The sequence below is a fragment of the Oryctolagus cuniculus genome, chromosome 14 (genome assembly GCF_964237555.1).
Source record: "Oryctolagus cuniculus chromosome 14, mOryCun1.1, whole genome shotgun sequence".
In the NCBI taxonomy this organism is placed as follows: Eukaryota; Metazoa; Chordata; class Mammalia; order Lagomorpha; family Leporidae; genus Oryctolagus; species Oryctolagus cuniculus.
In genome coordinates, this window is record NC_091445.1 from 13,271,473 (window position 1) to 13,284,570 (window position 13,098).

A 13,098-nucleotide genomic window follows, 5' to 3' on the forward strand; every position below is an offset into this window, starting at 1 on the left:
CAGCAGACGAGAAAAATATTTAGAGAACCTTTTTCAGCTGTATGTTGTATGCAAGATCAACTACATTGGAGTAGGAAGAACAATTCATGACATTTTCTTATTGGGTTTCAGAAAGTGAATCCCTCTTGGTTTTGAGTTGACTTGATGATGAAGATTACTGTAGAGAACAAACCTTGTGTTCCATCAATGCTGCATTTGGGCAGAGTTGGGAAGTAGCCTGGGTTGGTCTTCAAAACCTTCAACTTTCCTATCAATACCATTCTCTCTCAGGGCCCCTGCCACCTCCCATCTCCTGGTGCCCAGAAATCCTCTTTCTTTCTTACTGGTTCCTGTAGCAAAGCATGACTTGAAGAATAAATACTTTATAAGCTATAAATGCTGAGTGAGGTTTACAATATCTCTGATTCAGACATTTGTTTTTACATGGGATCGAGGCTTACATTTTCTTTTCTTTTTTTTCTTTTTTAAAAATTTTTTACAGGCAGAGTGGACAGTGAGAGAGAGAGACAGAGAGAAAGGTCTTCCTTTGCCATTGGTTCACCCTCCAATGGCCGCCGTGGCCGGCGCGCTGCGACTGGCGCACTGCGCTGATCCGATGGCAGGAGCCAGGTGCTTCTCCTGGTCTCCCATGGGGTGCAGGGCCCAAGCACTTGGGCCATCCTCCACTGCCTTCCTGAGCCACAGCAGAGAGCTGGCCTGGAAGAGGAGCAACCAGGACAGAATCCGGTGCTCCTACTGGGACTAGAACCCGTTGTGCCTAGAACCCGGTGTGCCGGCACCACAGGCGGAGGATTAGCCTATTGAGCCGTGGCGCCGGCCAAGGCTTACATTTTCTAAAATTGGACTGTGAACTATGGAGAAATGACCTCTGGGAAAATTCGATGAAGCAGCGTACCATGTTTCTCACAGAACCTTCTTTTATAGGAGGTACCTACACCGTTCTTTCCTTTCTCCATGCCCCCTTTCTCTTTCCCTTCCTACTTTTTTTTTCTTATGTATGCAGTTGATATTATGGGCAGATGGAAGCAGCTCAGCAAATAAGATATTTACTAGGGATAAATGATATGAAGAAAACAGAACAGGGCAATGGATGAGCATCGCTGTGGAAGTTATCAGGGCAGGCATCTCCCAGGAAGACATGGCTGAGCTACCCCATGAAGTGAGGGATGTGATAGAAGGAGCCAACCCAGGAAGAGCTCCAGGAACAACATGCCAGCCCGAGGGCGACGCTGTGCAAAGGCTGAGGCGGGAACGATCCTCTGTGGTAGAGTCCACGGAAGATTAGTGCGAAGGGAATATGTCAAAACCGGGGGGGCGGGGGGGTGGCGGGGAAGCAGGGTAGAGTGAGGCTGGGGAGGAGGGATGGAGTCAAGGGGGCTCTTTGGGTTCACATAAGCAAATCTGGATCTGAGTGCAACGGGTATTTGTTGAATAATTTCAGTATTTGATAGCACCCACGCTATTCTGTCAAATACGTGGGCTAAGAATACCAGCTGTGTCCTGCGACTTTGTTTAAGGAGAGCACAGCTGTTTGGAGAAGCCTTCGTCAACCCACATGCCCACTCCAGCCCTCCTCGGGATGCTCATTCCCCCCCCCCCCCCTTCGGCATTTTCTTCTTTTTGTTTAATCGCCTCTTCTCTCCAGAAGGAGGACACAGTCAATGAGTTCAGGGTCATTCAGAGACATCACTGTTTCCCACGACGACTTCCAGGGTTTTCAGCATCCTAAACACTCAGTGATTGTGAAGCAGTTGCTTAGATTCCCCGTGGAGACTTCCATTTCCTCTTACCCCAGTGCCGAGGATGAGGGCACACACAGAGTGAATCCCCGTGCTGAGTGGGTCTAGTTGAGAATGTGTTTAATACAAGGTTGGTGTGCCAAGGAGTAAGATGGAATATTTGATTGATAGATCAGACTTTGTCAGGGTGTCAAACACTTAAGGTAATATCGAGTCACAAATAAAGACTTTACTCATGCTAATAAAACAAAAAAGTGGATTGGTATATGTTTTACTGAGACATTTTGAATAACCAGTAAAGAACACATTTTCGAATGTTATTGTTTTGTTTGACATTAAGGCTTCATGGATTATTGCTTCTCTGCTCGACTTTAGGTTCTCTTGAAATTTCAGCTCCTGTCCTGCAAGGTTTAGCGAGCAGCCTGTCTACTGGGCTAACATGCAACATGGATTTACAGCGCCAAGACCCTGCCAGCCTTCCTGGCTGAGCTGTACCGGGGGAAAGTTGTTCTGGCTCCTGACCCCCTGGGCTGTTCTTCTCACTGTCTTGGGTAGGGCCCTCACGGGCAGCATTTGTCCGAATAACCTTTGCTGTTGTTGAGTGTTGCAGCTTTGAGAAGAGGCAATCAGTAACAGTCCGAGATAATGCTAAGTAGCTACTCTTGGATAGCAGTTTCTAAGTGGGCGTCACTATCTAGATACTTCTATATGGACTAATTAGCCAGGCCACCTGTGCGCTGCCCTTAGCCTGAGGCGGCTAGGACCTCGCCCTGTCTCTAAGCCACTCAGTCAGCTCTGGTTTGTTTTCTGGTTTTTTTTTTTTTTTTTTTTTTTGTCTATGAAAAGTGGTAAGGCGGTGTTTGCTGATCTGTGAACTTGCTTTAACAATCTCTGGTGCGGATAGGGATAGGCACACTGCTGATGTATGGTCGGCCACGGGCTCCTTTACTTTGAAGCTGTGAGAACAGTAACGTTAGTAGAGGGTTTGCCCCGCGCCAGGTGTACCGCGTACTGTAAGGTGTTGGCGCTTCACACTTGATCAAATCCACCTGGTCCTTGCAACAGCTGTCTAGGGTAGGTAGCAATCATCCTGCGGTATAAATACGAAGACGCTTCAGCCCAGTTGCTGGCTTGCTTACGTGAGGGTGGATTCCTCGCTTCAAGCATTTCATCAATTCTCGACGCTCAAATTTTCCTGGCGTTAGCGTTAGGAGAAATAACATGGTTACCCTCTCCGGAGAGAAAACTAGGACTAGCTAACGGTGAGTAACCAGGGAGGAGTGACCCGCGGACCAGACGGGGGTTTACCCCAGGCCCAAGCGGGAAACTGGAAAGTTTAGCCAAAGGGGGCCGGCACGCAGGGGCCAGGATGCGTCCGCACAGGCTGGACTCGCGCGCTCCTGCGCCAGGGCAGGTCGGCTTAGGCGCCCGGCTCCCGGAAGAGTCCATTTGGGATGCCCCAGGCAGGGTGTTCCCGGCGCCGGAGCGGGGACCTGGCTGCCCGCTGCGCAGAGCGGGACGCGCTGCCGTGGGCGGCCACCCCCGCTCGGCTGGTCAGGTGAGCGCAGCCCCGGGAGCCGCGGGTCCTATTGGAGCAGACGGAGGCTGCAGGGGGAGGGTGAGGAGGATGGAGCCTCCGCCCGACGGGACAGCGGGAGAAAGGACCAGCAGCGCGGGCGCGGCGTGGGCACTGGAGCCAGAGGCCGAGCGCGGCGTGCGAGGGGGCGGATTGGCGGGGACCGCAGGGCGCGCGCGGATGTCGCGGTCCCCGGGGCCAGGTAGGCCAGGAGCGCCGCGGCGGCGTGGGCCGGCTACTGCGGCACCTGTTGCTCTGGGCGGGGGCGAGGGCGGCGCGGGGAAGCCGGGCGCGCACCGGGGCGGCGGGCGGCGGCCGCGATGCCCAGGGATGCGAGGTTCTGCGTTGAGCGCCGTCCGCTGCCAGCTCCAAGGCTGCCTGACCTCCGAGAAGGTGAAAAGTGAGCGAGCAGAGTGAAAAAGTTCTCTTTCTCCTCCTTGTGCCTGTTGGAAGCGGCGATCGAGGCTTCAATTGTCAAAGCCCTGGCTGGGATTGAAGTGGTCAAGAATGGCGCGCCATGCGTAACGGGTGATAAGGCGAAGGTTGAGAGAGAATTAAGGGCCTTCCTATACTCAGAATTACCACCGCCTAAGAGTTTCGGTAAAGTATGTCTCGAGGAGCTTGGGATTAGCCTGGAGTTCTATAGAATAACTACGTATCTTTAAAAAGCTTAAGTATTTCTGATATTTTAAACTGCCTTAAAATTGACCCCCCCCCCAAAAAAAATTAAGATTAACTGCGGCAGTGTTCATCAATGGAAGAACTATAGCAGCTTATCTTCGGTAATTTTTGTTCTAAGTGTTCTAAACACTCTGCAAAATCTACAGTCTTTAAAATTCTCTCTAATGTGTGTGTCGGTTGCACCCTCTTGGAGATACTGACAATAAAAATTTAAGGATGTGTAATTACTGAGTGAAAGCTCAGAGATACACCGTAAACAATAAAGCTTTGTTCAAGAATTCTTGCTCAGATACATTGATCTTAAAGGATTGAGTTGCTGTTTCCTACTGTCATATCAAAAGATCTAGTTCGAATAAAAACTGCAAAAATGATCTAGACATGATATAAATGAGGAGGATTAATTTAGGAAATTGCTGTTAAGCCTATATCACTTGAGAAGGGTGTAAGCCACGGAGACGGGGAGTGAGGACAGTTATCCAGTTTACTCTGAGTTATAAAATGCGTTACTTCTGTGTGCCTCAGTCCACTCTCTAGACTCCGCCCGTAACACGGTGACCTTGGATATCTGTCCATTCTTTTGAGCTTTAGCGTGCTGTTAAGAGAAATAAAAAATAAGACTGTCTTTTCAAGGTGATCAAAGTACTCAAAGGTATGACTGGATCTCATCTTGGTGAAGAAAAATTCAGCACTCTTATTGAAAGCCTGCTGTTAAAAAAAAACCTGCTGTATCTGGAATTTTGAGAAGGCCTTTGGTATAGCTGACTATATCAAGGTCGTAAATTGAATTCACACATAATGACACTTACGCATGGGCGGCTCCAGCTGCTTGGCCATGGTTTCTGAGTGAGAGCTGATGTGGTTTTCTGAAGTGCTCTTAACACCTACCCTATACTGAAGGTGGTGATGAAAAGATAAGCAGGTGTGCATTGTGTGTCGGGATGCCCGTATCCCTTATCCGAGTGCCTGGAAACCTGTCCTGCCACTGTTCACAATCCAGCTTCCCTCTACTGTGCATTCTGGAGGCAGCAGATGAAGGCTGGAGTCCTTGGGCCCTTTGCCACTGATACGAGGGACTCGCATGTAGTTCCAGATTCCTGACTTTGCCCTGGTCCAGCCCCGGCTATTGTAGGCATTTGGAGAATGAACCAACAATTGGAAGATCTTTCTGTCTTTGAAATCTTAAAATGGTATTTCAGTTTAAGGCAGTAATCTTTGGAATGTGGGCCCATAATGGGGCACAGGTAAGTTAACATTAACGCTGAGTCTTGAGGTTTTCAGATAGGGAAGTCATGTGTGTCAGCATTATATTTTGGTAACTGTAGCCTTATGGTGTATGTCTTGGTGAAGTTGAAAGCCCATTATGTTCATTGTCCCAAAGCAATAACCTGAGTTACTTGCAGCACTAAAGCTTATAAAAAAACAAATACACAGAGGAAGGTACAGTAGGAAGATTGATGCCCTGGAAAGAAACAATGTTTTTGTCTTAAATTCGGCATGTGATGGTTCAGAAATGTAGTCCGTGAACACAGGTGACATCCTTAGTCATTAGTTAGGAGACTTGGAACATGGACTTCTTTGCTTTTTTATATTTGAAACAATCTAGGGAAGTTCAGAGCACTTAAGACCACTTGTTCTCTCGAGCTAGGATTTTAATCACCTGCGGCTTCTTGGAGTCTATTGTGAAGTAGCTTACTTCGTTAACTCAGTCAACTGTTTGGTTCACGGCCGCCTAACCACATGCCGTCTCTTACTGAATCTCAAGTTTACCCCAGTTAGGACACAAAATCCTTGAGGACAGTGACTGGAGCATATGTGGCTCTAGTACATAAGGTTTCACAAAGTGGTCACTTTATGCAATAAGTGACTTTGATCCTGATTGGCCTGTGACAAATCATTTCATGCCGCTGGTGTGAAGTCTGCGTGTGGAAAGGCCTGTGCCGTCACCATTTGTACTTCCTATGGACAGCAACCAGATGACTCGGATGTCCTAAAGGATGTGGATCTCCTTGGCTGACTGTCGGAGTTGGTTATAAAGCAGGGTGTATTTCTGTGGGGAATCTGCATGGGTGTCTTCCTGACTTATTGGAGAAAACCCTCAAAGCTATCACATAATTCGGCATTCCCTCTTTGTTTCTCCTCCTCTAACTTGGAAACAACTTATCCCCCCTCTGATTGTAAAAGTGATGAAGTCACATAGGAAGTGAGAATGCAGAAATAAGGCAAAGTGCCCAGGAACTCCCATGTCCAGATGCTTTGGTGAATGGGCGGCCGTGGAGGTGTCTGTCTTAACTCATAGAATCGGCCTGAGAGCTGAATTATTTGACACCACTGACAAAGGTATGTTTAGTGCCAGTACTGTGTCACATTCTGGCAAGTCAGATGTGATGTAAACATTTGGTGAGAAATAAAGATAAACTTAAAGTCAGAATCCTCTTCTGTGCAGAATGAAGTGGATGAAATTGTTCTCCCCACTTGCCTGCTTCATCTTCTCCCTTCACAGGTTGGGTTTGGGGGTACAGCTGGTATCTATGCTTGTACGGAGGGTTCCCCAGTATGGCAGGGTGGATGGATGTCAGGCCACACAGGAAGTCACAGGGCCCCACTTCTGTTGCTCTGATAGAGGTGTGGCCGGAGGGGATGAAGCGGGGAGCTGGCTTACGAAAGGCTGTAGTCCCCTAGAGGCTGTATTTTCTGATTGCACTGTGACACTATACACTTTAAGATGTGCCAGCACAAGTCTTCCCCCCAGCTGCTGGGCAGGTGGTCATGGGCCCCTTTTGATGCAGTCAGGCCTGAGTCTAGCTGTCCCTCCAGATGAGGGCTGGATGCTGATAGGGGGACTTCTCATTCACTCAGAACTTTGGAAACCTAAAATGGACACTCTTTGATAGAAGGTGGGAACCGTGGTGGTTAGAGTAACTATCCGTACATGAGTTTGGAAGTAATATTCACAAGTACTGAGTACAGAGGGAGACTGGGAATCTGTGACAAATGATAGCTCTTGCCACATGCATTTGATCGTAGTCGCCTTCAAAATAGTTAGGCTTTAAAGATTATGATCGTTGTAATTTTATGAGTTTGTATTCCAAGCTCCTTTTCCCTAGGCGTGTTTTCTCATACATTTCAGCATAGAACTCTTTCATGCTTTACTTTATTAGGAGCTTAACGCGGCTTTAATCCAACCATCTGTTCACATCTTGGCACAGCCACCCAATGGAGGGGCTGGTAGGGGCTAAATAAATTTCCCACATCTTAAAGGTTAGGGAAAGAGCTACCTTTTATGAATAGATTTCGAATGATTCGCAGCAAGACAATGGTGCAGAAGTGGAGTAGTAATGCATTTTATTCTCTGAAGTCCAAGGTCCCCCGTCTGCCTTTAGTTTTGCTGAAAGGCAATTAGCATTTCAACTAGCCAATTTGGTAACATGCAACGAAGTACTCGCGCTTATAATTTGCTGTTCTCCGTCTGAAACTGTTGAGTGCTGGCTCTTATGCCATCGTCTCCAAGTAGCTTTCTTTCCAGCATTGTTATTGTTGCTGATCTTAAGGAACTAATCAACAGTTTTCCTTGCCTTCAACTGTAGGGTGCCATAGGGCCAGGACAAAGAAATACCAAGCTAATAAGGGGATGATTGTAATTATAAATACCACTCACTGAAATGTGGCCCAGGTTGAAAGAATAGCTTCAAATGAAATACAAGTCCAAAAAGGCATTGTGTGGCTTTGTTGGTCTATTTCTATGTGTAGTATGTGCCATAAATACAGGGTGTGTATACTGGCATTCTTGGAGCTAAGATGACTCAAGATGAACAAAGCAGCAGCCATTCCTAATTACTTAGATTGACTTTTCCATCTTTATGCAGGCAAGGATTCTGTGGGGGATACGTGTAAGAAAAGATTGAGTGTTGCCACGATTGAACAAGTGCTCTGAACCATGTTGTGGAAATCGGTGAAGGATTTGTATCTGCTAGCTTATTGAAAGTAGCTTCCTTAGTCATGGATTTTGTTAGTTGGGTAATGTTAATGTGCTGCATGTATTCATATTCTCTTCTGCAGGAAACACTACATATTGTGATAATCCTTTTATTAGGATAATTGGAATGATATCCTTTAATCCATGTAATTCAATTGAGCATGTCAATGCAACACTGTTATTACATAGTTGCATTTATGTAACTAAAACAGTTCTCATTCTTCAAATAAAGTTTAATTGGAAATAGGCGTAATAGATGTGACTTATACATAAGCCTTGCAAAACTAGAGAAACTCTAGTTTTTGAGAACATATGAAAGCACTGCCTTGTTTGCATTTTGGTGTGTGATTATAAAGAGAAAGTATCTGTGGCTGTGAGTAGTTACTAGTGTATTCTTCAACTCAGTTAAGCAGTGCTGATAAATAGGAATGAAATGAAGACAGCTCCCAGGTCCTCTGGCACTTTGGACTGCAGAGGTTGGAAATTGCTCTGTCAAAGGTGAGACTTGGCCTGAACTTGAAAGAACGGAGGAGAGGGAGTGGAGAGAAGGAATGAGAAGAGCTTGGAAGTAGCTTATGTCAAAGGTGTAGACGAAGAATCCCCAGCTTTCTTGTCCCAGACACACATTGGGTTAACTGGCCTGCAGCTGGTAAGTCTGGAGAAACAATGATGGCTGGGAATGCAGAATGGGTTGGATTTACTTTTGAGATAAAACTCAAGTATCAACAGAACCTCAATTCAGTTACTTAATATATTTATGAAGTTGTGAAACCATAACCACTGTCGATTCCAGAGCATGTTCACACCTCACAAAGAAACTCTGCCCCTATTAGCTTTCCTTGCCCACTCCACTCTCCTCTTAGACCCCCCAGTCACTGGCAGCCACTAATCTATTTTCTGTCTCTCTAGATGAACCAGTTCTGGACATCTCATATAAATGTCATCACATAATAAATTTTATCCCCCTGATTTCTTATACTTAACCTGATGTTGTAAGACTGATCCATGTTACACTGTGTATTGGAACTTCATTCCTTTTTTAAATAGCCAAATACTCTGTTGTAGGACTATGTTTACCAACTGATATTTGGATTCTATTTTTTTTTTTTGGCTACTGTGAGACTACTGTGAGTGTTTGTGTTTAGGTTTGGAGGTGTGTGTACCGTTTTATACTCCTACCTGCCATGCCTGAGTGTTTTAGTTTCTGGTCAACGTTTGTTTTCTATCGTTTTGAGTCAAGCCATCCTGGTGAGGGTGAATAGGTATCTCACTGTTGTTTTGACTGGCATTACCCTTAAAAATAGTGATACTGAGCATCTTTTCACATTACTTTTTCTCCATTTGTCTATATTTGGTAAAATACCTACTCAAGTTCTTCGCCCATCTAATTTTTTGTTTGTAGAGATTTCCTTAAAGGGCTGGCGCTGTGGCATAGTGGGTGCAAGTAACTTTGTCGTGCCCTTTCGTTTCTCTGAGGGTCTCCTCTAGTATCTTCTAAATAATTGTAGCTCTGCCTTTCAAATAAGACATAAGAAGAGACGGAGATCTTCAGTCTGCTGCTTGACTTGCTGAAGGGCTAAGCCATGCTGATGCCAGGAGCTTCTTCTGGGTCTCCTACATGGGTCCCTGGGCACGAGGATTTGCGCCATCATAAGCTGCTTTCCCAGATACTTTAGCAGAGAGCTGGATTGGAAGTAGAGCTGTGGGGACACGAGCCAGCTCACGTATGGGATGTCGCTGTCACAGGTGTCGGCTTTGCTTGCCAAGTCACAAGGTGGGCTCCTCCTTTAGTATTTCTTGGAAGGTTGCTGGATACAGATTCCCTCGGGTTTTGTTTATCTGGGAATTTTTTAATTTCTTTTTCATTTAAAAAGTTACTTTTTTGAAAGGCAGAGACAGAAGAGAGACATAGAGATCATCTGCTGGTTCATTCCCCGAATGGCTACAAAAGCTGGACTGGACCAAACCTGAGCCAGGAATTCCCTTTGGGTTTCCCAGGTGGGTGCAGGGGCCCAAGAACTTGGGCTATTTCCTGCTTCCTTCCCAAGCGCGTTATGGGGAGCTGGATCAGAAGAGGGAAGAGGCTGGGACTGGAACTGGATGCTGGCATTGCAGACAGTGGCTTAACCCAATGCACCACAATGCTGTCCCCTCCATTTATGAATGATTGCTTTGCTGGATATACCGATCTTAGCTGACAGTCTTTCTGCATTTTGAATATGCCATTCCACTGTGTTGCAGCCAACTTGGTTTCTCATGAGAAAGTCAGATGTTAATCCATGTTTTGATGTGAGACATGCTTCTCCCTTGATGCTTTCAAGGTTCTCTTTTGCTTTTGACAGTTTGATTGTGTGTGTCAATGTGGATTTTTTTTTTTGAAGTCTTGGAATATAAGTTCTTCAAGATTAATATTGTCCATTAAATTTAGGAAGCCTTGAGTGATTTCAAATATTATTTCAATCCTTTTTTTTTTTCTTTTGGGGCTTCTTGTGCATTTTTATATTTGATGGTGTCCTGCAGAACTGTGAAGGTCTTTTTCTTTTCTTTTTTTTAAAGATCTTATTTGAAAGGCAGTTACAGCAAGAAGTCTTCCATCTGCTGGTTTACTCCCCAATGGCAACAGTGGCCAGAGCTGATCCAATCTAGAGCCAAGAGCCGTTTCTAGGCCTCCCATGTGGGTGCAGGGGCCCAAGGACTTGGGCCATTCTCTGCTGCCTTCCCAAGTGCATTAGCAGGGATCTGGATCAGAACTTGAACCGATGCCCACATAGGATGTCAGAGCTGTAGGCCAGGGCTTAAACCTGCTGAGCCACAGTGCCAGGCCCTCATTCTTTTGTCTTTTTGTTCAGTCTTGGTCACTTGAGTTTTCCTAAAGTTGACTTTTTTTAAATTTATTTTTATTTTTATTTTTTTTTGACAGGCAGAGTGGACAGTGAGAGAGAGAGAGAAAGGTCTTCCTTTTGCCGTTGGTTCACCCTCCAATGGCCGCTGCGGCCGGCGCGCTGCAGCCAGCGCACCGCGCTGATCCGATGGCAGGAGCCAGGAGCCAGGTGCTTTTCCTGGTCTCTCATGGGGTGCAGGGCCCAAGCACCTGGGCCATCCTCCACTGCACTCCCTGGCCACAGCAGAGAGCTGGCCTGGAAGAGGGGCAACCGGGACAGAATCCGGCGCCCCAACCGGGACTAGAACCCGGTGTGCCGGTGCCGCTAGGCGGAGGATTAGCCTAGTGAGCCGCGGTGCCGGCCCCTAAAGTTGACTTTTTATTTCATCTGCCCAAGTCAACCATTGAGTTCCTCTAATAAATTTTCAATATGGTTATTTTACTTCTAAACTGTAGAACTTCTAAAAATGTTTGATACTCAAGTTAATGGAAAATCCTTTTAATATATGCATTTATATGTGTATATATGTGTGTACATGTGTCTGTACACAAGTGTGTGTGTGCTACATGGGCATGATTTCCCTTAATCTTTAAAAATAGTTTAACTGATATGAAGTATCTAAGTCCAACATCTGGAATGTTCTTCCAGGGGTAGTTCATGTTACTTTTACATGTGTATTGTTTTTATTTTCTTGTTCCTTTACATGTGTGGTATTTGTGTTAAAAGTAGAAACCTGGGGACCGGTGCCGTGGCACAGTAGGTTAATCCTCCGCCTGTGGTGCCGGCATCTCATATGGGTGCCAGTTCTAGTTTGGGCTGCTCCTCTTCCCATCCAGCTCTCTGCTATGGCCTGGGAAAGCAGTGGAGAATGGCTCAAGTCCTTAGGTCCCTGCACCCACGTGGGAGACCGGGAGGAAGCTCCTGGCTTCAGATCAACTTAGCTGATCTTAGATGGCCATTGCAGCCATCTGGGGAGTGAACCAATGGAAGGAAGACCTTTCTCTCTGTCTCTGCCTCTGTCTGTAACTCTACCTCTCAAATAAATAAAAGTAGAAAACTGGTCATCTAAAAAGATGCTTTGGAAATCAGATTCCTACCTTTCCCAGAGTTCTTGTGACTGCTTACTGCTTTTTGTTTTTTCATTTATTTAGTGACTTTTGGAATTTTGTATTCTTTTGAATTCTTAAAAAGACTGCCTGGTGAGCTTAGTGATTAGCCCTGATGGGACAGGGATTTTCTTAAAAGTGATTCTCCCAGTTTTTGCTGAGGAGTTCTGTATTCTGTTTGTGTTGGAACCTGCTTTCATCACTCAGCCATGAGTTTTACCACTGTGCTGTAGTCCTCACTTCCTCTCTGAAAACCACCCCAGAGTCAGGCAGAGGTGAGAAATTGGGACCTCCTCAGGTCTTTCGTGAGCAGGTGCCTGGCTCTATCCTGTGTTTCATCTTCTGGAATCCAGGATTACATTGGAACTCCTGAAAGCTTGTATGGACTTGGCATTGCTCAGTCTTGGCTTTTAGGCTTCTGGTGAGCTTAGTTCCCCCAGCTGTAACCCACCACCTCTGGAAGCTGCTATGGTAGATAATTTCTTCAAGTGTCTTTGACAAGCACCTCTAGGGGAAAAAGCTTTTTATGCTAGGTGAACTTTGTGTCAGGTCAAATAGAAGTACCCCTGCGAGAGGGGTCCTCCAAGGAACTAGCAGACAAAAACGAATTCTCTTTGGGCCTTCCGATTTCCAGCCCCTCTTGTTCTCCTCAGTGGCTGCCAGGCTGTGGTTTTCATGTGGTGTAGGCTGTGGGTTTTTAATGCAACCATGGAAGCTTAGGTGGGATGTGTGTATGAGAGTGAGCGAGCAATCTTCCATCTGCTGGTTCACACTCTGCTAATGGCCACAAAGCTGGGGCTGGACCAGGCCGAAGGTAGGAGCCAGGAACTCTGGGGCTCCCACATGGGTAGCAGAGGCCCAAGTACTTGAACCATCATCTACTGCTTCTTGGGGTATGCATTAGCAGGAAGCAGGGTTGGAGGTGGGGTGGAGATGTTGGGGTCCCAAGTGACAGCTTAACCTGTGCTGCGATGCGAGCTCCAGGTGTTTTTCTTCAGTAAATGCTTCCTGGAACACTACAAGTGCTTGTTAATTTCAAAAGTCTGCACAAGTGGATTCTGACAATCTTTTTGCAGTGTTCTCTTTGTATGGAGGAGAGGATTTTGGGAAGCCCTTGTCTTGATGTTTTTACAGATGTCTT

The 13,098-nt window shown here is 46.2% G+C and overlaps 1 protein-coding gene across 1 annotated transcript in view; it reads left to right on the forward strand.

Moving 5' to 3' along the window:
• The first annotated feature begins 3,328 nt into the window (after nt 1-3,328).
• The window catches only part of ADGRV1 (adhesion G protein-coupled receptor V1), a 597,653-nt gene continuing 587,883 nt past the window's right edge, over nt 3,329-13,098 (forward strand). Inside the window, exon 1 of the mRNA XM_070056453.1 lies at nt 3,329-3,517. Within this exon, the coding sequence (XP_069912554.1) occupies nt 3,367-3,517 (151 nt within the window). The 5' untranslated portion in view covers nt 3,329-3,366. The remainder of the gene's footprint in view (nt 3,518-13,098) is intronic.